Here is a 24,238-nt window from a genome sequence, read left to right on the forward strand (position 1 = left end):
CGCACTTTCGCCCAAACCTTGCCGTAGGTTTCACCTCACGTCCTACCCGAGTCATTGACCACGTGCATACCGCCATGCTACCGCCGATCTCTGCCCGGATGTCGTCTCCTGTACCCCAGGCTATGCCCGGCCGGGGCTCTTGGGGACGGCCCACAACACCCCAGTTTAGAACTATATAATGGCAGACATGTCGCGCTTGTCGGCTGCTATAATCTTGCTGGCAAAGGCCTCCTCCACAGAAGTCATTCACCATGATCCAATTTGAAGGTTACGCGCTTGAGGTCGTCTTGACGACGGCCAATGCGGCTGCTCAGGCATGGTATGGGTATGAGCAGGTATGTCCGACACAACCACCTCCTCGTTCAAAGAACGAGACTGACAATTGACAGGGCATCATCGCCGGGATCCTGGTTAGCGAACGATTCCTAGACACCTTTCCACAAATTAGAACTCCTGTTATCGAAGGCACCTTTACCAGCATCTTCTCGGTATGCCTCAGACTACCAGACGTGTGCGGTGCACAGCTAATCAGAGCAGCTCGGGAACCTCGTCGGCTGTCTCCTCGCCGCTCTCTTCGGCGACAAGCTTGGTCGTAAGAACACTCTACGAGTTGGCGCAGCCATCAGCAGCATCGGAGCAATTCTTCAATTCTCGGCTACCGCGTTCGAACAACTCATGCTTGGGAGGGTGATCAATGGACTCGGCAATGGTATCTACGCACGAGAACGAGGTATGCTATTGTACTGATCGAAAAACAGGCATGACCTCAGCAACCTGCGGCGTCTTCCAAGCCGAATCCGTCCGTGGCTCACGACGAGGCAAACTGTCCGTCATCGTAGTCCTGCACAACGTCGTCTTCTACATGATCGCCAGCTGGCTGACCCTTGGGACCTTCTTCCTGGACAACTCGGGACAATGGCGGATTCCGTTCGCTCTCCAGCTCGTTCCGGCTATCGTGCTCATCATCTTCCTGTTTCTGGTGCCCGAATCACCTCGCTGGCTGATGCTCAAGGATCGACATGAGGAGGCCATTGAGTCATTGCGAAGATATCTCGGCAAGGGTCTGACCGCCGACGACGATGTGGTCCAAAACGAGTACAAATCTATTCGTGGTGCGCTGGAGATTGAGCGGCAGTCGAAGATCTCGTTCAAGCAGGTCATCCTTTGCAGAGATCGATCGTCGCATCTCAAGCGCATGCTGTTGGGTATGGGAGGACAGTTTATGCAGCAGATGGGCGGTGTAAGCTTTCAAATAGCCCTATTTCAACGACACCTTACTGACTTATATGGCCAGATCAATGCACTGAACTACTACTTCAGCATCATCCTTCAGGAGAACCTCGGAATGACCGCACTTATGGCTCGTGTTCTGACCGGCGTCAACGCAACGACGTACTGCATATCCACCGCTATGGCTTTCTGGATCATCGAGAGAGCCGGCCGACGATTCCTCATGCTGTCAGGTCTGGGCTTGCAAGGTTTCGCTTACATTATGGTCGCCATCTCTGTGGCTCTGCTGGCTACTGCACCACAGCAGGTAAGACATAAGCACACCCTGACCTCGCATGCGATGGGCTGACGATTCGTGCAGTGGGGAGCCGTTGCCATTACGTTCTTGTTCTTCTACTACGCAGCTTTTGGATGCACCTGGGGCATGGTGCCCTGGATTTACCAAGCCGAGATCAATTCTCTAGCGATGAGAGTCCGTGGCGCTGCTGCTGCGACTAGCATGAATTGGGTGAGCCCAGGAAACATAGTCGTTCAAGGTCTGCTGCTAACACCGCTCCTGTAGCTGTTCGGTTTCGTCTGCACCCAATTCACATCTGTCGGCATCCGGAACCTGGGCTACCGCTTCTACATTAGTACGTCAAACACCCCATCCCAAACCTCCCCCCGAACTAACGTCCCTAGTCTTCGCTGTCCTGAACGTCGTCTTCCTGCCCGTTGTCTATTTCCTCTACCCAGAAACCGCGAACCGCACACTCGAAGACTTGGACGCCTACTTCGACCGCGACTCTGGACACACCACCATCATCCGCATTGGAGACAAGGTCGCCAAGCAGCATAAACGCCCGCAGGAGGCGATTGATGCTGAGAGAAGGCGGATTGAGATGACGACGGAGGCGGAAGTGTTCGATCGCAAGTTGAGTGGTATCAGCCACGTTGAGGAGGTGCCCAAGTAGGCGGCATTGGAGGCTTTACTGGAGGGGGCGGTGATTGTACTACGCATCCAATGGCATAGTTAGGCAATCACAATGAACTTTGCGACACATGCATTCGAGAATTGACTCCTGAACGTTTTGATATTGTTACCCGAACCAAGCTCCTCCATTGCTCCCGATTCTCTCGTCAACCTCTTTTCAGGTCCGTTCGTTTATACAACTACAAGAACGAAAGTATTACACGGTCTCGCAAAGAAGCTGTCCCTTGGACACGAGCAACACCAACTGTCCCGAGACTTGGAATTCGACTCGATGCCTTGGTGAATGTAAGTCTGTACGTGATGTGCCGCACTCATGACCATGCCGTCGACCAGATTCAGTCCTGGTTCTCCCAGAACACTTCATCGGAGCTGGTGTCCGATGATATGGCAAAGGTACTCCGGCAGGTTACGTGGCAGAGAAGGTCGCGAAACCTTCTCGTCCGAGACCTTGCTTGGCCGCGTCGGTCTCGACATGGCCCGTCGGCGGACCTGCCCACCGCAACGACCCATCTTTGCCACTCGACTTGCGACTCCGCGTCTCTCATACCCACAGAAGAACTCCAACGAGACACCGGATGACCACACCCACAGGCTACCGACAGACGGCGAAGATGCGACGATGCCAGCGCCTCTAGCTACGGAAGCTCTTGCGACCCTGTCAGCGGTCTCGGTGACGAGCATCGTGGGTCATTGACGGTCTTGACGGAGGGCAGGTAAGTAAAGACAGGTACAAATACGCTTCCCCAGCTGCGATAGGTAGATATTCTGGTCTTTCTGAGTTATTTGCACTTTGTCTTCTCTCTGTATCATTTCTGAGCTCCTCACCATGGCCGCCCCAATCGTAGCACAACCGCACGACATCACCCTCCCGCAACTCAGCAAAAGCCTCCCTGATGTTTCTATAAAAGAAGTACAGCAGTCTCCCACAGAAGCCGTCCAACAATGGCTCTCAGCCTTCCAATCCGCCTTCGACAGCGGCAGTGCGAGCAATGTCGCCGCACTCTTCCACGAGGATGGGTGGTTCCGCGACCACCTGGCCCTGACATGGGACTTCCGTACTCTACGCGGCCCTTCGAAGATCACTCAATTCCTTGAGCCGCTCATGGGAAAAGTGAAGTTGGGGTCTATCAAAATGCAGGAGAGCGGCAAGTTCGCACCCAACAGGCAGGAACCAATCCCGCAACTCGAGTGGGTGGAGTCCATGTTCCACTTTGAGACGGGCGTCGGCTCAGGCAAGGGCATGGTCAGGCTTGTCGCTCTGCCCAACGGCTCATTCAAGGCGCACATGCTGTACACGGCTCTCCAAGACTTGAAGGGCTGCGTGGAGGCGGCCGGTGAGAACAGGCCACACGGCGGCAATGAATCGCTCAAAGGCGGCCCAATGGAGGGCAACTGGTACGAGCGTCGACAGCGCCAGAAAGAGTTCCTCGACGGAGAGCCACAAGTCCTCATCATCGGCGCCGGCCAATCCGGTCTCAACCTCGGAGCCCGCCTCCAAGCTATGGGCCTCTCCTGCCTGATCATCGACAAGAACGAGCGCGTCGGCGACAACTGGCGCCACCGCTACCGCACGCTCGTCACCCACGACCCCGTGCAGTACACCCATATGGCCTACATGCCCTTCCCCTCCAACTGGCCGCTCTTCACGCCCAAAGACAAGTTGGCAGACTGGTTCGAAATCTACGCCAACGCCATGGAACTCAACATCTGGCTTGCATCCCGCGTCGCCAACGCCGAGTACCACGACTCTACCTCCTCGTGGACCGCCACCATCTCCCGCGCCGACGGCAGCACGCGCGACCTCAAACCCCAGCACGTGGTAATGTGCACCGGCCACGCCGGGGAGCCCAAAATCCCCTCTTTCCCCGGCCAGGACTCCTTCGCCGGCACCGTCTACCACGGCTCCCAGCACCAGGACGCCAGCACGCAGTCCCACGTCAGCGGCAAGAAAGTCGTCGTAGTCGGCACAGGCAACTCCGGCCACGACATCGCGCAAAACTACCACGAGAACGGCGCAGAAGTAACCATGCTCCAACGCAGCGGCACCTATGTCATCTCCGCCAAAACCGGCCTCTTCATGCTCCACGAAGGCATGTACGACGAACACGGCCCTCCAACGGAAGACGCCGATATCGCCGGGCAATCCCTCCCCATCCCCGTCCAATTCGCCTTGAACGTCGGGATGACGGACAAAATCAAAGCCGCCGAGCGCGCCAACATCGAAGGTCTAGGCAAAGTCGGCTTCAAACTCGACTTCGGCCACGACGGCAGCGGCATCTACCGCAAATACGTCACGCGCGGTGGCGGGTACTACATCGACGTCGGCGCCAGCCAACTCATCATCGACGGCAAGATCAAAGTCGAGCAGAGCCCCGACGGCATCGAGGGGTTCACGGAGAAAGGGTTGGTGTTGAAGGGTGGCAAGGAGTTGGAGGCGGATGTGGTGGTGCTGGCGACGGGGTATGATAACATGCGGACTACTTTGAGGAAGACGTTGGGGGAGAAGGTGGCGCAGCGGGCGAAGGATGTTTGGGATTTGGATGAGGAGGGGGAAGTCAATGCGGTGAGTCTTTGTCTTTCTTCTTCTCGACGGAGATGAGGAGTTGGGGGTTGGGGCGTGCTTGCTAATGTGTTGGTGTAGATGTGGCGGCCGTCGGGACATCCGAAGTTGTGGTTTATGGGGGGTAGTCTGGCGCTGTGTCGGATCTACTCCCGCTTTCTGGCACTCCAAATCAAGGCGAGTGAAGAAGGTCTGATGGGTTGAGTGGGATAGAGGACTCAGATCTCGATGTTCAGAAGCACATATATTTCATCGCTCGTGCACTCATGCATACCACAACACTATCCATCATCACATCAATGCCCAGATGCATCGCTCAGAACGCTCACAAGTACACATTTCACCCAGTCCCATTCACCACACTAAATCTTCCCGACACCCCCCGGCCCCAAAGGCGGCTGCCCCCCAGCCCCGACCCCATTATTCCTCTGATAAAACACAATATACGCCTCATGATTCTGCACCGCACTCCTGCCACTCCACCCGCCCCTGCCCGGCTCAAAATCCGTAAACTTGTCATCGTTAAAACACCTCCACGTACTCCTACCCAAATCCCTCACCAGACTCGTGTAATGTCCGCTCTCGATGTCCCGGCCTATGTGGCGGATGACCGCGTACGCGCTGTACGTGTACGGACCCGTCATCGTGGGGTCGGGACGGAGGTAGTCGCTACCGTAGTCTCTCGCGATGAGCTCGGATTCTGATTGTGAGGGGGAAGGGAGCATGTACGGTCCGAGGTCGAAGTTTTCGAGGGGAAAGTCGATGGGGACGTCGATTTTCGTCGCCCGATGCCGGGACTGGTTGAAGCGCTTGAAGTGGATGACGAGGTACTGCGGGGCGCGGGTGAAGGTGAGCTGTTTGGTCGAGTCGCGACGTTCGTTGCACTGGTCGCATTTCGCGCGTTCCTGCACGTCGAGGCGTTCTTCCTGGCAGAAGGAGCGGATGCAGTCGTCGAGGGTAATTTGGCGGTCGCGGATGTGCGTCGGGATTTCCACCGAAAGGGCGTAGAAGGCTTCGTGAGTGGTGCTGGTGTGGCCGCATCCCGCAAAGCGGAGTAGACTGCTGTACTGGCCACCGAAGAGGGTGAGGGGGAAGGACTGGTTGCGGCGCGTGTAGCGGGCCCACTCGACCTGGGCGACGACGGATTTGGGCATGCGCTCGCGCTTGATTTCGTCGGCGGTGGTGAGTTCGCGCAGCGGGGGCTTGGACCATTGGATGTTGAGGTCTTCGTGCAGGCAGTCGAGGAGGAAGTCGAAGAATTCTTTGGCGTCTTGCTCTTTGCTGTCGTTCATCCATTCGCTGTTTTGGCGGCCGCAGAATTTGCGGAAGGAGGTGGGTTTGATGCAGGAGACGTCGTTTTTCCAGAGCGACTGGATGACGTTGGCGTAGAGTTCGGGCATGATGCCTTTGGTTCCTTTCCAGTTTTCTCGCTGGATGTGCTTCCGGAAGGCTTCTTCCATGAAGAAGATGCTGAGTGCTTTTGTGGCGGACAAAGCTTGCAGCGTTGCATTCATGTAGCAGGTGAATCTAAAGTTGATGAGGCCAGTCTGGGGTATCTTGAACGAGCTTGAGAGGTACTTCGCAGGAATATAAGGCACCATACTGGAAGATCGAGCAGCAGGGACATTCTGCGCGCCAGCACGATCTGAGACACCAGTATAGCTCGGCCGTGGCGCGGCGGGCATAGGCCGCGCAGGTATTGATGGGTACACAGAAGCCGGAGGTGCGCGCGGGTAGTTTGCGAGCGGCACTTTCGGAGGCGGCGCAGGCGGTGCGCGCTTCGGCTCCAACGGTCCAAAAGCATACCGATCCAGCTCGCCAGCCTCCGGGAATCGCTGGTTGAAGCTATCAATAGTAGCGTTGTACGGCGTTGACGGCTCCTCTTCCTCTTCTGGGATGCCGTCTACTGGTAGTCCTTCCGGTTCTTCGGTCACGGCAGGAGGCGTTAGCACAACACTCTCAGCTCTCGCCCGTTCTCGCCATTTGCGCTCTTCGTCTTCGTCAAGCGGGTTGTATTCCCTCAGTCTTCGCTTGCGATTCTGTAACGGCCCTGGGACTGGCCGTCTTTGAAGAGGCCGGCCAGGCTTGGCTCTGGACGAAGTGTCGCTGGTCGCCAATGCTTGCGATCCGACTAGATCCGCCCAAGCATCGATGCCTCCAACAAGTAGTATGGGCGGCCGCTGCAATGGCTTATCCTGATTGAAATCAAAAAGTGCCTCATGCAAGTACTTCAGCTTAGTCTCCAACTCGGTACTAGGGTGGGTCATGAACGTCTCCGACCGCGTTCCAGTATCGTAGTACACAATGATGTCGTACTTGTCCCTGTTCATGAACATCTCCTGCTCAATGTCCGGACTGATCACCATGCGATCCAGCAGCTCATCGGCGCTCATGCCTCGTGTAACGTGAATGGGGTCGATGCACACGACGCTTCGATGGAAGATGTGGCCGTAATCGAACTCTTGACGTGGCCGGAAGTCGAGCAGAAGGACGTTGTATCGATCTAGATAGTCGTAGAGCCGTTGAGCGCTGATGCTGGTCTCAGGCGCATTGACCGACCTCCGTCGAGGGAGCTGGCCAGGCTGTACCGAGTTCGAGGTAGGACGAGAAAGTGGTGGGAAGTAGTCGCCCGGTTCTGTAGACGATTGAGCGCCATTTGGTGCATGGTACGAGGCGGATGAAGAGGGTGCCAGCGAAGACTTCCTGCTGCTGGTCGACACTAAACTCCTAGGTGTCTGCCGAGGCAGGTCGATGTTGCCCTGTGCTTGCATGTTCCTCGCTGGGCTATACGTGGCTTTCGGTTCTTGCGGCATGGCAGCAAAGCTGGTATTGAGTGGTAGCTTGCCTGGTAATGGTGGCCCTCCGTTACCGTTCGGCATCCCTCTGGGTCCCAGCGGTCTTTGTGCGGAGCTCATCGACAGTCGTGAAACACCACCTGTCAGACTGTCGAAGGAGTCTCTGCTGCCGTAGTCACCCGCGTTTGGCATCGAGATTGAAGTTGGCGAGCTATGTATTGAAGAGTGAGTGGAACCTCGGGAGTCCGGTCGACCTGTCTCTATTGCTGCGTTCTTGGTGCGTAGAGCGGCCAGACGGTCTTTGAGGGCATCTCCTGCTGCCGCGATAGTCGTCGCGGGCGGTACGGCCTTCGCATGCATACTCTCTGGCTTCGGCGAAGGTGTAGGCTTAATCTTTTGCCCTCCAGCATTTCCATTCACCCCATTTCCGCTCTGCTGTGGTGGCATACCAACCGTTGATGACGGACCTGCCCCATTTGATGTCGGCTGCACGCCGCTCCTCCGGTTGTTGTTCACAATAATCTCCTTGATCTTCTGGAACCGTTCGCCCTGCACATTCAACTTCCTCAGCAGCAGCTGGTGTTTCTGATTCATGCCTCCATTGTCCATCTTCAAGTCTGGCCAGCTCTTGTGATGCGGCAGTACTTCCGCCACAATCTCGAACGCCCTCAAGTACTCGACGTATGCCAGATCGGGCCTCCGGGAGAAGTCGAGTAGGTTGGTGGACTGGTTGAGCGCGACGTCCGCGTCCTGGAGTAGCTGCTGAGCCGAGCCATTCCGATGGAAGCCTTCCAGCGCCATGCGCTTCAGGTCATCCAGGTGGGCGAACTTGCGCTCCCCACCGTTGAAGCCGGCGCCGCTCGAAGGTCGCGAGCCGCCTGGACCGGCTGGCCCGCCATTTGGCGGCTGTGGTGCGTACGTCGCCGCGCTCATCTTCGCGATCCGTAGGCTGCTCTACCAGTAATCATCTCGTTGTCGCCATTCGCTATCTCCCCCGCCACCTTTGTCTCGTCGTCGGAGGTGGGTGTAGGTATGAGCCTGACAAAGGCGACACTTCTCGAGGGCGCTAGGGTGGCAATGTCTGGGCGACTGTTGGTAGACCAAGGAGATGAGAAGCTGGCTGTCCAGAGAGAGTGATAGAGTTGGCTCGCTGATGTAGTACCTCGAGGTGAAAGTATAAATGTTGTTGGAGTCGACTTCGACATATGAGGATGACGCTCGGTGGCGCAGCTCGAAGCGGAATCTCGACGCCTGAAAGTCTATCTCTCTTCCATCAACATCACCACTACTCGTTGACTTTTTGAAAGGCTAGCTATAGGAATATTATGGCCTAGATATCGCTGGCGACGTGGACCGCACCCGTTTGCTGAGCCGGCGAAGCTCATGCTGCCAAAGGCACGAAATGGGCTGGCTCATATCTCTTCCGGCCATCTCAGCAGTTGCCTTCCTCCTTCCTCGCCAGTGGTCTTTCCTTGTACTAATACCAATGGAACACGCGGCACATCAGCCGCTCTGTCTCGGTCTTCAGTCTGAAGGAAGCAGCGCAGGTACGATGGCCGGCCACTTCTTCTTCATCTTCCACGTGCTCGTCTCATCTCTTTAAAAAAAACATCGTCTCCTTCAAATCACCAACTGCCTTACCATTCATCCATTTTCAATCACAACCTTATCTTCCTGTATCAAACCTGCGGGTCCTCAGCTGGCCCTATCATACCATCACCCCTCAGACGGAGCATCATGCTGGCCAGCTCCGTTCTGAGAAACGCCACTCGCCCAACCTTGAGACTCCTCCCTAAGCTCCAACGACGACCATTACCAGCAGCCTACAACACCTCAACGAAACTCTTCGACCCTTCCATCTCAGCTCTCGGCTACCAAGGCGATGAGTTGACGGAGCAAGAAGTCGGTGTTGGGGTTCAGGGCAATGCACCCGTCAAACCTCCAGGAGCCGACTTTGGAAGGGCTGCTATGCCGCTGAGCTCGAACGTGTACCCTCTGCTCACGCCGACGCTGAACAAGTTCACTCTGCGGGATAAGGTTGCTGTTGTCACTGGGTGAGATACGAAGGACAAGCAGATCCTCTCACCGCTGTGTTGACATCCCCTATTAGGGCGGGCCGCGGCCTCGGACTGAACATGGCACAAGCACTGGCAGAATCCGGCGTACGCGGCCTCGCAATTTTAGACGTCCAGCAAGACATCGGCGACCAGTCAGCACGAGAACTCAGCCGGCAAACCGGCATCGATGCCTGCTTCTACCGTGTCGACGTCCGGGATGAAGATGAAATACACGAGACCGTCCAAAGCATCGCCGACCGCTTCGGCCGCATCGACATCCTCATCAACGCCGCCGGGATCGCTGAGTAAGCCTCCCTTTCTCCTCTCCGCTCCACCCGCATCAATTAATCTTGGACTCACTAGCTCCAACATCAAAGCCGAAACCTACCCCCTCCCCGCCTTCCGCCGCCTCCTCGACATCAACATCACCGGCACCTTCATCACCGCCCAAGCCTGCGCCGCCCACATGATCTCCTCCCGCCGAGGCGGCAGCATCATCAACATCGCCTCCATGTCCGGCTCCATCGTCAACTTCCCACAGTCCCAATGCAGCTACAACGCCTCCAAAGCCGGGGTCATTCAGCTCACAAAATCTCTGGCCGCAGAATGGGCGGAGCACGGGATCCGAGTGAACAGTATCAGTCCGGGGTACATGGATACGGCGCTCAACCGGGTGCCGGCGCTGGAGGCACAGAAGAAGATTTGGGTGGAATTGACGCCGCAGAAGCGGTTGGGGGGTGTGGATGATTTGAACTGCTTGGCGGTGTTCTTGGCGGGGGAGGGGAGTGGATTTATGACGGGGGCGGATTGTCGGATTGATGGGGGGTATACTGTTTGGTGAGGATCGATATAATAGGGTTGAGGGAAGGCCTTGGGGGATGAGATGGGGCATGTCGAGACCTGGGTGGAGACCTGTGCTTCCTCACTGAAATGAACAAGCTGTTCCACTCGTATCCCACAATCATTACGGACACCTTCTCAACCGGTCCTCGACATGTGAGATTCACTTTACCCCAGATTCACCCGCGCTCGTGACGCACTAGCTCCATCTCTAAAGCTGAGCTTAATTTGTCGATCTCCGTTCGGACCTCGATTTGTTGCTCTCCACCCTCTACACAGCCTCCGCCAACACATCGAGGCCAACACACCAAGACCAGAACCTCAGACATGGCCGACAATCAACCCCAACCCATCGCCGCGCCCTTCCCAGCTCCACCGCCCTTCTACCACCATTTCACCAAATCCAACCTCTCACACCTACGCCGACTACAGAAAGACGCCAGCCAACAAACCCCACAACCCAACGGCGACAGTACTGGCACCGACAACAACTCAAGCGACACCAGCACCACCAACCATGACAGCAAACCCGACCTCGACATCCTCTCCCTGCCCCCCGAACTCCGCTACCTCCTCCCCCCACCCCGACCAACAACAACCTACACCACCTTCGCCCGCCCCATCAACCTGACCGCCCCTGACCTCTCCCTCGCCGACGCAGGCGTGGAACAACTCTACCCCTCCCCTCCACCAGACACACAACTGAATCCGCAACCTCCTCTCCTCAGCCTCGCGCGCTCGCTGCTCACGACTTATCTCTCGCTGATAGGGAATTTAGCGGTGAATCCCGAGGGTTTCGAGGACAAAGTGGAGGATCTGCAGACGCTGGCGTTTAATATGGAGGATTTGATTAATCGGTATCGACCGCACCAGGCGAGGGAGAGTTTGGTGCTGATGCTTGAGGGGCGGGTGGAGGGGTTGAGGAATGAAATTCAGAGGATACGGGATGGTGGAGGGAAGGTGGAGGAACTGATGAAAAGTCTGGGGGAGTCGGGGGCTGGTGAGCAGGGAGAGGAGGACGATAGAGGGCAAAAGGGCGCGGGAGGAGAGGACAGCGAGAGGCAGAGGCAGAGAGGGCTGTGGAGGGGGATGGCGGAGTGTATGGCGGAAGGATAATGGCACGTGGTGCGTGATAGGGCACCTCACAAGCCCAGATTGGCGTATGATTCACAACAGGTACAGAGAAGCGAAATCTATCCGTCGACAACCCCAGAAGCTATCTCACACAGGCTTGACACCCTTATGCACCGCCGCAATCCCCGCACTCAAATCCTCCCACCCTTCTCCCTCCCCACCACCCGGTACCATAAACCCCGCCTCCTTAATCATATCCCTAAACTCCTCCTGCCGTGGAAATCGCTCAATGCTCTCAACCAAATACTGATAACTCTCCCTGTCCCCGGCCACCACCTGCCCAATCAACGGTATCGCCCCGAAACTCCAGCGCTTATAAACCGCATCCAGCAACGAGTTATTTAGATGCGGAGTAAACTCCAAACAAGCAAATACGCCCCCGGGTTTCAGGACGCGAAAGGCTTCCCTGAGGGCGACGTCTTTGTGCGTGAAGTTGCGGATGCCGAAGGCGACGGTGTAGAGGTCTATGCTGTTGGACTCGATGGTGGGCAGGGTTTCGGCGTTGGCTTCGAGGAAGTCTACGCGGTCGGCGGTGGTGTAGGGGGAGGCGGCGAAGCGTTTGCGGCCTTCGGACAGCATGGCGGGGTTGATGTCGGAGATGGTGACGTGCGTCTTTGTATCCCCGTTGATGGTTGTGGCGTGGTCGAGGAGGCGTTGTGCGATATCCCCTGTTCCGCCTGCGATATCTAGTATTCTCTGACCTTCCTGCTCTTTGCCGGATGTGGGTCTTATGCCAGGGTTCAAGCTCCGCACGAAGTGGTCTTTCCATAATCGGTGGATTCCCAGGGACATGAGGTCGTTCATGGTGTCGTAGTTGGAGGCGACGGAGGAGAAGACGGCGCCAACGCGGGAGGCTTTGAGGGAGGACGAGATGGTTTCGAAGCCGAAGTGCGTTGGGTTGTCATCTTGTTGTTGCTGCTGAGGTGGTGGTGGTTGTTGTTGGTTGAAGGGGGTGGTGAAGGCGAATGTGCGGCGCTGACGGCAGGCGTGGCAGACCCATGGTGTAAATGTCGGTGGAGTGGCCTTGAATCGCTTGGAAGCGCGAAGAGAGAGGGATGACATGGTTGGTGTCAATCGGTGTCACTGCGAGAGTCTAGATGCAGGTGGTGACGATCTGGAAAATGTCATTTAAGCTTGACATTAGAGATAGCGCTAACGTGCCACGCTCGCAGAGCCGCCTCTTGGCGTGGGGTCGGTACAATCAGTGTGGAGAAGATGGAAGCCGCGGATAAGCGGACGTCGAGTCCTCAGAAAGTCGGTCTTTTTGAGCAACACAGACCGGACGAAAGATGTGACAGCACATTCTGCGGAGCCAAGATGGCGTCACGAAGAATGATCACGAGTTTGCGAGGGACGCTGGCGGCGTCCGCGCCCCCATTGAGACAACACAGGCAGAGGGGAGGGATGGTGTGCGCGCAATGCCAGCAGAGATGGAGTTCGGTCAGCCAGAGACCTGGGTCAGATCGGTAGGAAGAGCATAGACACTACGCACGGAAGGACAATGTATTGATATACGACCAGAGTCAACTTCCCTGGCGCCGTCAACTCCCTCTTCACGACCTCACTCGAGTTCAAGCGGGCAACCGAAGACGACGCCATGCCCACATACCGCTACATCGACCAAGAGGGCGTCGTAGTCGACAACTCCCGCGACGTCAACCTCAGCACTGAAGAGATGCTGAAAATCTACCGCGACATGGTCACCGTCAGCATCATGGACCTCATTATGTTCGACGCCCAACGCCAAGGCAAAGTCTCCTTCTACATGGTCTCCGCCGGCGAAGAAGGCATCGCCGTCGGCTCCTCCTCCGCTCTGCTCCCCTCCGACCCCGTCTTCGCCCAGTACCGCGAACACGGCGTCTTCCTGCACCGCGGCACCACCGTCTCCGAATTCATCCACCAATGCTTCTCCACCCGCACCGACCTCGGTAAAGGCCGCAACATGCCCGTACACTATGGCAGCAGCAAGCAGCACGTCCACACCGTCTCCTCCACTCTCGCCACACAGATCCCGCAGGCTTCGGGAGCGGCTTATGCCCTTAAACTCGAGAACCAGCGCAACCCCACCGAGCCAGGGAGAGTAGTGGCCTGCTACTTCGGCGAAGGCGCCGCGAGCGAAGGAGACTTCCACGCCGCGCTTAACATCGCCGCTACCCGGTCCTGTCCTGTCTTGTTCATCTGTCGTAACAACGGCTACGCCATCTCCACACCCACTTTGGACCAATACCGGGGCGACGGCATCGCCTCCCGTGGCGTGGGCTATGGCATCGACACGGTGCGTGTAGACGGCAATGACGTCCTCGCCATGCGCGCCGTCACACAGCAAGCCCGGGACCTCGCTCTATCCGAGGGCGGTCGGCCCGTGCTGATCGAAGCAATGTCCTACCGCGTCTCGCACCACAGCACCAGCGACGACAGCTTCGCCTACCGCGCGCGGGTCGAAGTCGAGGACTGGAAACGAAGGGATAACCCTATAACTCGTCTGCGCAAGTACCTTGAGTCTCGGGATCTTTGGGATGAGGAGAAGGAAAAGACGCTGCGCTCCGATCTACGACAAGAAGTGCTCAAAGCGTATCGCGCGGCGGAGAAGGAGAAGAAGCCCGAGTTGGCGGGCTTGATTACGGACGTGTGGGCGGAGATGACGGAGGAGCAGGTGGAGCAGTTGGCAAGGGTGAAGAGGCTGGTCGAGCAGTATCCGAATGAGTATGATGTTTCGGAGTTCGAGGGTGGGATGGGGAGTGTGGATGCACTTCTGAAAGCGCACGGACGGTGACGTTAAATGATTGGCTATCCTCGAGATATCTAGATCCAGACGCTTCACGAGCCGCCATCTACCCCCTTCGATTGATTTCTTACATCCCCAGATCCTGCACCCCACCAAGGAAACCACTGCCGCCACTATTCTGCTGCGCCAGCAACTCATCAACATCCACCCCCCCAGACGTCAAATACCGCTCACTAACCCCCACATTCACCCTCTTCCCCAGCAAACTTTTCAACTCCGCCTTCATGGCCCCCAACTCCTCCCTCCCCATTTCCCGTCCCGCCTTCTCCTTCTTCTTCCTTCCCGCCCCACGTCCTCGCCGGCCTTTCCCGTCTTCCTCACTCTCGTATTCAACGCCTAGTTCCTCCGCCGCTGCTTTGAGGAAGTCGTCTTCGCGTTTTCCTTTCTCTTTCGCCATACCGGCGTCGGCGATTTTTTTGGCGAGAGTAGCACGGGGTTTGAGGCGGGAGACGAGGCGGCGGTCGAGGTCGAGGGTGCGGATGAAGTAGCCTTGTCTTTTTCCTTCATCTGCGGAAGTGGCGTGGACCTTGGCGACGAGACGACGCACACCGGCGACTTCTTCGGGTGAGCAGATGAGTATGCTTGAGCCAGTCTGGCCGGCTCGCGCCGTGCGGCCGGAGCGGTGGACGTAGGTGTCCGCGGCGCGGGGGAGGTGGTAGTGGATTACTAGCTGCACGGAGGGGATGTCCAGGCCGCGGGCCGCTACGTCGGTGGCTACGAGGATACTCGCCGTTTTGGCGTTCGTGTTGCTATCGCTTTTCGAGGCGGTGAAGCGCTCGACAGAGCGTAAGCGGGCTTTCTGCGGCATACCCGAATGCAGCGGCAGGACTGGAAGGTTCAAGTTCTGGAGGAGAGGGGTGAGGCGGCGTACGGCGCTGATGGAGTTCGTAAAGACCAGGGTCCGCGCGTTCGGGTGCAGGAGGAGCAGGGTGTAGAGGTAGAGATCCTTTTCCAGCCCGGAGCATTCGATGAGGCCTTCTTTGAGGTTGGAGGCGAGTTGGTTGACGGGGTTGACGTCGATGAATTTGGGGGGTGGGGAGCGGAAGTTGAGTTTAGAGAGGAGGTAGGTGAGGGAATCTTTGTTAGAGAGGAGGTTGTTGTTGGTGGGGGCGGACTTGGTGGCGAGTTTGCGTTGGAGGCTGCGGTCGAAGGTTGCGGAGAAGACGAGGGTTTGACGGGGTTGCTTCTCTGCGGTGTTCGGTTGCGGTGAAGTGGGTTCTGTGTCATCGTCGTCGTTTATGTCGGTACGGTCGAGTGCATTTAGGATCTCTTCCACCTCTTTGAAGTGGCCTTCGCTCAGGAGGCGATCTGCTTCGTCCACGACCAGGTATTGTATGCCCTGGATTGCCCGAATAATACCTTGGCCTTCGCTGATAACTTCCCATAGCCGGCCTGGCGTGCCGATCACGATGTCGGCATGTTTGAGCAGACGTTGCTGCTTTTGCACAGACAAGCCTCCTGTGAGTGTCGCGATTGACGGCCCTTCAAACGTTCCATTCGAGCAGAGCGCTGTCAGGTGCTTGTCTAGTTGATGCGCCAGTTCTCGGGTTGGGCTAAGGATGAGCGCAAGTGGCGAATTCTGCCCGGTCTTGCGTTTGCTACGTTGCTCAATGTAGGTCTCGAGGATCGGAATACCAAAAGCGAGCGTCTTTCCAGATCCCGTAGATGCCTTGCCAACGACGTCGTGACCGCCTAGAATCTCTGGGATGGCTGCTTTCTGTATAGGCGTGGGCTTGGCAAACTTCAGCTTTGACAAGGAAGACAAGGTATCCGGCGACAGGTCAAGCGAGCGCCATGCTGAGATATCGGCCTCATCGGATTCGTCGTCGCCATCCTCCAGGCCCTTGAAAGCACCGTTCGTGGCGTTGCCGCCCGACGCAGCATTGGACTTTGGCGTCTGCTTTTGCTTCTTCTCAGATTTGCTAGGCTGCCGCGGTGCTTTTGAGACATCTTCCCTGGCCTCAGTAGGCTTCTCCGGGACCTCGTCATCGTCGCCAAAACCAGACCATTCCTCAACCTCGCCACCCGCCTCCGCATCATCCTCCTCGAAATCCTCCGGTCCAGAATCCTTACTATCACTCCTCGGTTTGGCCTCCTTCGTACCTTCAGGCTTCGGCTTCGCATTGAATGAAATCTGCCCCGTCCCCTCATCCCGTACAACATCCACATCGTCCACTTCCTCCAACCCAAAGAAGCCTTCGTAATCGTCCATGTGGTCCGGCATAGATACGCTCTTCCATGACAATAAGTTGGCGGGTACCTTGGACTTTATCGTTTTGCTGCTGTCCTTGGCTGAGCCAGCGTTGCCATCCAGTTTTCGCCGCTTTCGATCCTTCATGGATGCCACCTTGGAAGGCAAAGGCCGTTTGTTTGACGTAGCCGCCATCTTCGCGATGCGCGCTTATGCTAAGCACCGATGGTCCAGAAATTCGCCTCCAAAGTTGTAGTTGCGGTATCCTCTTAAGCGTCGATCAGGACGAGTTTCATGAAGTCGAGATGTGAAGTCCCAAAATTTCACATGGTGTGGCGCAAACACGCGCTAACCTAAAGTAGCAACAAACGCCACACGTCAAGACCACACATCCCCTCGCTGCTCACGTCACTTCATTCTTCGACCAAAGATGCAAATGGCAGAGGTGAACTCCGGCTGAGCGACCATTGTGATTATTCTTTAACCCGAAGATGCGCTCACCGTAGCGTTATCCGTCCCTGCTGACCGCGGCATCATCCCGGAACGTCTATTCCTCCGAGAACATGTAGCAGAGCACATGCCGTGAACGCCTTCTCCAGGGGCCAAGATGGACAACGTATCGGAGAACTCATCTGGCCGGGATGCCGTACAACAGCTCATATCGAGGTCTGTCACCTTGCTCAGGTCTTCAGGCGCGTCCACTAACTTAAGTTAGATACGTCGGACAGCTCCTCAAGGGCTGCGGCGATCGTACCTGTGACGAGACACTATGCGCAAGTGGCCGAAGGAACACATCTCACCGACCAACCCGCGGGTACACAGCGCGGTCCGCTCGTACGGTAGCTCTGACCCTCGTCAGTGGACCAAAACCAAGATCGCGGTTGTGCTCAAGGTACCAGCCCAAACATGATGACGATGGCAGCGTCAAGCCGGAGCCGCCTCGAGACCCATCCTCCTTCACGCAGCAACTCAGCGATACTGCGGCTGTCCGCAGTACTCTTGGAAGTAGAGATGGTTCTGCAGAAGGCACCTCTGACCAGCTCGCGGCCAGACAACCGTTCTTTGACGATGACTCTCTGAGCCACCTCTGGACGTGGCGTAAAAAACTGTCCGAGTTCGAAAGGCTGAAATCTTTGGGACATGTGGAGGACTGTCTAGTTGGTGACTTGGACCTCTCTCAGATCCTTCGCAATGGCATGCGCTTCTTCGCTATCTACGAGCCAGACAAAAACCGTGGCCAGCGCATAGGGGTATGTGGACTCTTCTCGTTGTTGAGAGTTAGAAAACATGCAGCGCTCTTAGGCAGTCTTAATTCCATTTCGATCGAGACACTTGCTGACTACTCTGTTCATTCTAGGACCGATTCTACTTCGGGCCTGCACAGCAACTATTGGATCGAACTTTGCTGATTCTGGGAACCTGTATACGTTCTTCAGCTGCGACCACGGATTTTCTACGGGAGCTGATGGCTCCCATGGACACGATGACCAAAAGCGTCTTTGTACTATGGCTCAAGGAGACATTCATGCGTACCTGGAACGGCGAGCTGTTGTGGAGCAAAGACAGCGTGGCCTATGTTGCGCTACTTCTTCTGACAGTGATGCATGATGCCCAGATGCACAACCATGACATGAAAGCGGCCGATAAGTTGCATAAGATGCCTAGCTTGGTTGCTCAGCTGGATCCTATCAAAGTGGCGCAAACCATCTCAGCGCTCTGCGACCCTCGGATGGAGAAGGTAAGCAACGACATGGCCGTTCTACCGAAGTTTGAAAACCCGTTCACCGCCGCGGACAAGGCGCTTTGGCTTCGCACCTACCACCATATGCGCATGAGCAAAACCCAAGGAATGGCGAATGTCAATCGAGACCTTCGCACATACGGGAACGCATACGAGGTGACCCTCGACCCTCGACTTCAGCATCAGGAACAGCACTATTTGTTGCTCAGCGTCAGCCGCGCCACGGCACTGGAAGATGCATTCATGCAACTATGGCAACGTCGAAAAACAGAGCTCCTGCTCCCGCTTCGTGTGCGCATGAGCGAAGCAGACGATGATGCCATTGGCCAGGACCTTGGAGGTGTTCAGATCGAATTCTTCAACTTGGTTTACAGAGAGTTGTTCAAAGAGGAGCCGCAGATGTTCACTGCTTTGGAGTCGGGCTACAGCTACTTCCGTGCTGGTAGTCTACAGCCGCTCTATCATTTTGAGCTTTGTGGTGTACTGTTTGCGTTGGCTTTCTATAACGGCATACCCCTGCCGGTAAGCTTACCGCTGGTGTTCTATCGCTTGTTCCAGGACAACAACGTTGCTGGAACCTATTGGATACGCGACGGGTGGCCAACTGTTGCGAGATCGCTGGATAACATCATAGATGAAGGCGGCCAAGGTACGCAATAACGCTTCTGTCAATCTCTACAGATTTTCTGCTAGAAGCCCATTGAGCGCTGTCTTTGCCGCTTGAGTATGCACCATTCGCTGACCGACACCCATTACCAGGCCTCGAACTCGTATTCCCCCTGGAGGCGAACGGTCTGCGCCTGTCAATATCAGAAGCCAAGCACGCAACAGACGACGACCGAGATGCGGAGCTACACATTGTCGAAGCGACGCGAATACAGGCAGCAACGCATAGAGAAGGACCTGCCGAACCAGTGGATCTCAAATCCATATCTGATGCGTGGCCTGGCTGGAAACTGGTGAGTACCGGCAACTGTATCTCCCGGAGTGTTCATAAATCACGAATCTTCCGTCATGCGGCATTCACTGACATCAATTCTCCTCAGATCGAAGCGACCCAGCAACCCAAAGAAATCACCGAGGAGAACAGCGTTCAATACGCGAATTCGTACACCGCAATGCTCACCCACGGCTTCGTCAGTCCACAACTAAAAGCCTTCCACGCCGGCTTCTTCTCAGTCATCGACCCGAACCTGATGAAATTCATCACACCACGACACTTTCAAGAAATCATGGAAGGCTCAATGCACATCGACATCGACGAGCTCCGCCGCACCACTGAGTATGGTGAGCCTTACAGAGCAAGCTCTAGCTACATCCAGTCTTTCTGGCGCATTGTGTCTGCGTGGTCGCAGGAGAAGCAGATGCAGCTTATCAAGTTCGTCACAGCTGCGGAGCGGATACCGGCTGCCGGAGTGGGTAATCTTGCTTTTCAGATCCATGGGCAGTCGCACGGTAATCCCAACGATCTGCCGTCGAGCTCGACATGCTTTGGGACGTTGTATTTGCCACGGTACTCCAGCACCAAGATGCTGTCGAAGAAGCTGGACGACGCGCTTAATTTGGGTTTGGAGGGATTCGGGCAGGGGTGATCGCTCTTAGGATGCTATTAATTCATGCATTCATTCGACACACACCTTTACCATTAATACTGCAGCTGCCGTATAATCTCAGGAGAGTTGATGAACGCGCATCGCTCCTTCAACTTCTGTGCGGCGAACACAGGTCCAGACCCTGGCCCGTCTTCTGCGAACAGGCCTTCATGCGGACCTCCAATCACATACACATCGACATCATCCTCCTGAGAGACCCCCGGCTGCCAACCTTTCAGCGTCCGATATCTCGCATCAGAAGGATGCCCGAATTTCACGAAAGACGCCCACGAGCTGCTCTGATGGTCCCGCAAAGCGAAGTCTGACTCGTTGGGGTGGTACGGAAAGTTATCGATATCGTAGTGCGAGAGGTTGCCGAACTGGTAGGCGAAGTTCGAAGTATGGATTACGCCGTAGCCCGGCGTCCCCAGCGAAGTCAGAATCTCGTCGTACATCGTCTGGTTCTGGTCCCAGAGATAGACGTCCCCGCCTGCTTTGGCGATGGCCTGGCCATAGTGGATTGGTTGGCAGGTGAACACGATGTCGCGGAGTATCCGGCCGGCGCGGTAGGTTTGAGCGGGCAGGTCTCCGGACGGACTGTGGGAGAAGTCAGAGGCAGGGTATAGCGCCAACAGCCTACGGACGTTCTTGTGCGTCATGGCTGGCAGGTAGCGGGTGAAGAACTTGAAGACGTCTGCATCTGTCTTTGGCTTGCCGACGAAGTAGTTGCCATCGTCTTCACACCAGCCGATCATAACCGACGAGACATCAGCGAACCTTCCTTCAGCAATGAGCTTAGACGGTGCATCGGGCAAGAATCCTCCTTCTCCATCGACCACAGGTAGCCACTGGTCACCTATGTTCGCCCCAGGGCCATCCCTGTGAGTCGTTTCTTGAGCATGCTGAAGCTGCTTCATGCCGAGTCCGCGCAGGCAACGAACCGTTTCCGCGCTTTGCAGGGAGCTCGTATTGCAGCCCGTGTAGTCGGCGACGTCTCCCATGGCGTCAAGCGTGAAGTGGCCGGTGATACCTGGCTCAAGGGCCTGGCTTTCGCACGACGCCCGCTGGAAGGGGACGGGCTTGCTTGCGCCGTATGCCATGATTTGCATGCCGACAGCGAGACCTACGGCACTTCAGGATGTGGTTGGATATGACGATAGGGGTGCACTTACCTCCAGACGACTGCCCCAATATCGTGATCTGATCTGGATCTCCTCCGAAGTGGGCGATGTTGTCTCGCGTCCACTCAATGGCCAGTCTTTGGTCTCGCAGACCAGCGTTCTCCGAGCCTTCGCTCTTCAATGCGGTTGACTGAGCGAAGCCAAATACTGCCTGAGGTCAGTATCATATCACTATTCGTTGTCAAGAAGACACACCTCCCAAACGATAGTTGATATAAACCGCCAACACTGGCTGCCCCATCCCCACCGACCTTCGGATGAGTCCTTCAGGTTGGATGGAGATCTCATCCTTGGAGCCCAAGAAAAAGCTACCGCCGTGGATGTACAACATTACGGGTAGCTTGTCGTTGCACGATGTACCTTTCGGCCGGTAGATGTTGAGATGAAGGCAGTCCTCGGAGATGTCCGTGATATTGGACAGGTAGAGAGGGAAAGAGAACGCTCCATGCGGTTGTGGGCATGCTGGACCGTTGGTTTGAGCGTCGATGACAGACCCGGGTTGAGGTACGTATGGGCGAGGTGGCTTGAAGCGGTGTTCGCCTCCTGTATCTTGTCCGTAGGGTATGCTTAGGAAGGTCTCGATGCTATTGTCGCATACGCCTTGATAGGAGACCTCTTGGTCTTTATGGTAAACAATGGTTGATTCGGCATTGCTTCGCCTGCATTGGGATATGCAGAGTAACCCAAGCAGGTGCACCAAAACGCTGGTCGATGGTCTCATGGCGAATCAGACGCTGGCGAGGGGTGTAGCTGTTCATGTGTCTGCTGTGGATCTCAACCGTACTTCGGTATGGAGCTTCATGCCCACTGAGACAACATTGGAAAGATCTAAGAAGTCTTGATCAATGCTTGGGCTGTTGTTCAAACTCTCGGTGACGTCGATTCATCCCCGCTCTCATCGTCTCCACCTTCCGTGAAGCCTGGTCGCAGACGATCGCACCCACAGGAATACACTCTATGCTCACGAGAATATCCGACAGCCTGATCTGTTTCTCGATGCAGATGATGTATCCCACCAAGCAGCGTATAGAGAACGCCTTTTCTCACGACCAGCCCGCTCGCCTTCGAATTGCCAGCCAATTTTGTCTCTCGACACAAACGCTCTACCTATCCGGAACCAGTCGACGGACGCTCGCGTCACTTATCCAATCCATGAGACGATGGAAGTCTCCTCCACAGTCTCATGTTGAGATGTGATATGTTGCTCTTAGCCGTCCAGACGCTTTGCCGACAAGCAGTCGACTCTGCTCGATCCATTTTCGTCCCTGCTGGGGGTATCTCTTGGGCGATATTGCTGACTCGTATAGCCTCCTGGTCGAGGCAAACTCCGGTCTTAGTACAGAGCAAATGTTGTTTCCGTTCGTCGAACTCTAGACCCCAGAATAACGATTCTTCATTTTCGAAGGAGTTCATTGCCATATGCAGGATGTTGTGACAAGGACGAGATCTCGAACGAAGCGGCGGGCATGTGGTTTCGATCAATGCCGACCAGCGGGCCTTGCTGCCCTCCTTCTTGTCATCACCCGTCCACCTTTCTAATGTCCAATTGCCAGCATCCGGACCAAGAAGCTTCATCACCGCCGAACAAGCTTCGGATTGGCAATCTCGCCCTGCAACAGCCCAACCAACGCAGCATGTACATGTGGCGCATCGCTCGGCTGATACGTCACCTCGATATCTCTGGTAACATGTATGCCATTTCCCGGAAGCGCGGGCAACTCGTGCTGCTGCTGCGGAACCATGTTCTCCTCGCTCGATATAGAGAAGTGCGTCTTGCTTCCACGACGGTATTTTTTCTTCGAGAAGACGGAGCCGGTCGTGACGGTGTCCCATCTCATGCGCGCAGTAATCTCGTCTGGTTGCCTAGGTCGTCGGAACAAGACACGGAGGATGGGGATCGAGGCCACGATAATTACGACGTTTAATTCGATGCTGACCCAGATTACGTAGTCGCAAAGGTCATCTGAGGATGCATCAGTATGGTTGGCAGTAGCGTTGGTCGTGGTACGTACATGTGTAATCCGATATTTCGCTTAAAGCCTTGGCCTCGTACGTCTTCACAACAGCAGCAGCCAGCGCTAAGATGCTCAAGCACAACAACAGTGCCAGGCCGATCTTCTTCCTGAAGGACAAGCGAGTGTGACTGATCAATGTCGCCGGCAAGACGGTCAAGAAAGCGTCAGTGAGGCAGTTGAAGGCACCAACAAAATACCCAAAGTCTGTCTGGTATCTTGGGTCAAGGCAGTACAACGCCAACTCATCGTAGTTGGACTCGATGAGAGCCGAGAGGTGCGAGCCGCACTGCGACAGGAAGAAGATAACTGCAGCAATGTTCTACCGTAGGGAGGTAACCGGTCAACGAGTGTCTCGAGAACTGCAGGGTTGGCATATGGGTGGACTTACAAACACCAGCTGGCATGCAATGAACACGAGAATCGGCCAGGATGGTACTCGGCCATCCGTGCGAGTGAGGAAAAGCATGGTGACGCAGAAAGCGATCCGGCCAGCCATTGGACTGAGGTTGCCCCAAGCCATCCCAATCATGCCGTACTTGATGGCCTGGTGTTGTTCCTGCTCGCTGAGATACAGGAAGTGCCGTCCTTCGCCGTGCTGGATGGACACGGTCATCAGCGTGGCATGTAGCAAGCCCAAAACCTGTCAATGGTCAGCACCGCGCTGCATCCTCGCGAATATGGCTTACCAGAGCTAGGCACATCAACATATCGTCCAGATATAGCCGATGCGCCTTCTTTTGCTTAGTCCATAGTCGTATGGCAACAATCGCTGTTGAAACTGTGCTCAAGGTCCAGAGAACGGCCAGCATCCTGGGACCTTCATCATCTGCTTTGTTTGGGATGTCACCAGGTGAGCTGTAGAGTAGCGAAGGGTCCGCCGTCGGAACGGTGGCCCTCCCAAGTATTGCCCACAATATCTCGGGCGATGGACTTGTCGACATGTTATTGTTCCGAGGTGTTTCTCGTGAGCATTACGGCGGCAGTAGGTCTTTCTCGGGTGTCCTTCGCTTGCAGAGAGCCGATGAAGTTGGAGAGGCGCTCCAGAATGTTGGAGTTAGAATCCATCGACCCGCGAACACGAAGGAGCGCTGTGGTTTTGGAAGGATGGCGACAAGAAACATGGTGCCGAGGCACCTATCAATGA

General features: G+C 55.9%; 11 protein-coding genes across 11 annotated transcripts; 6 read left to right on the plus strand and 5 right to left on the minus strand.

The window, feature by feature from the left end:
* Window positions 1-251: 251 nt before the first annotated feature.
* On the plus strand, window positions 252-2,183 carry LTR77_011128 (uncharacterized protein; the record flags this gene model as incomplete). Its single annotated transcript, XM_064808340.1, has 8 exons — window positions 252-335; window positions 390-488; window positions 538-730; window positions 759-1,240; window positions 1,295-1,537; window positions 1,592-1,738; window positions 1,793-1,862; window positions 1,912-2,183. 8 exons carry the CDS (start codon window positions 252-254, stop codon window positions 2,181-2,183), a joined length of 1,590 nt encoding a protein of 529 aa, XP_064653483.1.
* An 846-nt stretch (window positions 2,184-3,029) lies between these two features.
* Window positions 3,030-4,967, plus strand: LTR77_011129 (uncharacterized protein; the record flags this gene model as incomplete). The annotated part of the gene is made up of 2 exons (XM_064808341.1): window positions 3,030-4,766; window positions 4,845-4,967. 2 exons carry the CDS (start codon window positions 3,030-3,032, stop codon window positions 4,965-4,967), a joined length of 1,860 nt encoding a protein of 619 aa, XP_064653484.1.
* A 158-nt stretch (window positions 4,968-5,125) lies between these two features.
* DOA4 (ubiquitin-specific protease doa4) lies at window positions 5,126-8,491 on the minus strand (the record flags this gene model as incomplete). The annotated part of the gene is made up of 1 exon (XM_064808342.1): window positions 5,126-8,491. The coding sequence occupies one exon, from the start codon at window positions 8,489-8,491 to the stop codon at window positions 5,126-5,128; it is 3,366 nt and encodes a 1,121-aa protein (XP_064653485.1).
* An 804-nt stretch (window positions 8,492-9,295) lies between these two features.
* On the plus strand, window positions 9,296-10,456 carry LTR77_011131 (uncharacterized protein; the record flags this gene model as incomplete). Its single annotated transcript, XM_064808343.1, has 3 exons — window positions 9,296-9,612; window positions 9,669-9,920; window positions 9,979-10,456. 3 exons carry the CDS (start codon window positions 9,296-9,298, stop codon window positions 10,454-10,456), a joined length of 1,047 nt encoding a protein of 348 aa, XP_064653486.1.
* An 89-nt stretch (window positions 10,457-10,545) lies between these two features.
* On the plus strand, window positions 10,546-11,571 carry MED7 (Mediator of RNA polymerase II transcription subunit 7; the record flags this gene model as incomplete). The annotated part of the gene is made up of 2 exons (XM_064808344.1): window positions 10,546-10,611; window positions 10,735-11,571. 2 exons carry the CDS (start codon window positions 10,546-10,548, stop codon window positions 11,569-11,571), a joined length of 903 nt encoding a protein of 300 aa, XP_064653487.1.
* A 105-nt stretch (window positions 11,572-11,676) lies between these two features.
* COQ5 (2-hexaprenyl-6-methoxy-1,4-benzoquinone methyltransferase) lies at window positions 11,677-12,651 on the minus strand (the record flags this gene model as incomplete). The annotated part of the gene is made up of 1 exon (XM_064808345.1): window positions 11,677-12,651. The coding sequence occupies one exon, from the start codon at window positions 12,649-12,651 to the stop codon at window positions 11,677-11,679; it is 975 nt and encodes a 324-aa protein (XP_064653488.1).
* Window positions 12,652-12,906: 255 nt separating this feature from the next.
* Window positions 12,907-14,362, plus strand: LTR77_011134 (uncharacterized protein; the record flags this gene model as incomplete). The annotated part of the gene is made up of 2 exons (XM_064808346.1): window positions 12,907-13,055; window positions 13,111-14,362. 2 exons carry the CDS (start codon window positions 12,907-12,909, stop codon window positions 14,360-14,362), a joined length of 1,401 nt encoding a protein of 466 aa, XP_064653489.1.
* Window positions 14,363-14,441: 79 nt separating this feature from the next.
* Window positions 14,442-16,760, minus strand: MAK5 (ATP-dependent RNA helicase; the record flags this gene model as incomplete). Its single annotated transcript, XM_064808347.1, has 1 exon — window positions 14,442-16,760. One exon carries the CDS (start codon window positions 16,758-16,760, stop codon window positions 14,442-14,444), a length of 2,319 nt encoding a protein of 772 aa, XP_064653490.1.
* Window positions 16,761-17,172: 412 nt separating this feature from the next.
* On the plus strand, window positions 17,173-19,898 carry LTR77_011136 (uncharacterized protein; the record flags this gene model as incomplete). The annotated part of the gene is made up of 5 exons (XM_064808348.1): window positions 17,173-17,231; window positions 17,281-17,815; window positions 17,923-18,955; window positions 19,066-19,265; window positions 19,353-19,898. 5 exons carry the CDS (start codon window positions 17,173-17,175, stop codon window positions 19,896-19,898), a joined length of 2,373 nt encoding a protein of 790 aa, XP_064653491.1.
* Window positions 19,899-19,951: 53 nt separating this feature from the next.
* On the minus strand, window positions 19,952-21,800 carry LTR77_011137 (uncharacterized protein; the record flags this gene model as incomplete). The annotated part of the gene is made up of 3 exons (XM_064808349.1): window positions 19,952-21,021; window positions 21,071-21,226; window positions 21,275-21,800. The coding sequence occupies 3 exons, from the start codon at window positions 21,798-21,800 to the stop codon at window positions 19,952-19,954; spliced, it is 1,752 nt and encodes a 583-aa protein (XP_064653492.1).
* An 853-nt stretch (window positions 21,801-22,653) lies between these two features.
* Window positions 22,654-24,035, minus strand: LTR77_011138 (uncharacterized protein; the record flags this gene model as incomplete). The annotated part of the gene is made up of 4 exons (XM_064808350.1): window positions 22,654-23,042; window positions 23,092-23,413; window positions 23,483-23,734; window positions 23,781-24,035. 4 exons carry the CDS (start codon window positions 24,033-24,035, stop codon window positions 22,654-22,656), a joined length of 1,218 nt encoding a protein of 405 aa, XP_064653493.1.
* Between the last annotated feature and the right edge of the window lie 203 nt (window positions 24,036-24,238).

The sequence above is a fragment of the Saxophila tyrrhenica genome (assembly GCF_035928015.1).
Source record: "Saxophila tyrrhenica strain CCFEE 5935 chromosome Unknown scaffold_32, whole genome shotgun sequence".
Taxonomy (NCBI): Eukaryota; Fungi; Ascomycota; class Dothideomycetes; order Mycosphaerellales; family Extremaceae; genus Saxophila; species Saxophila tyrrhenica.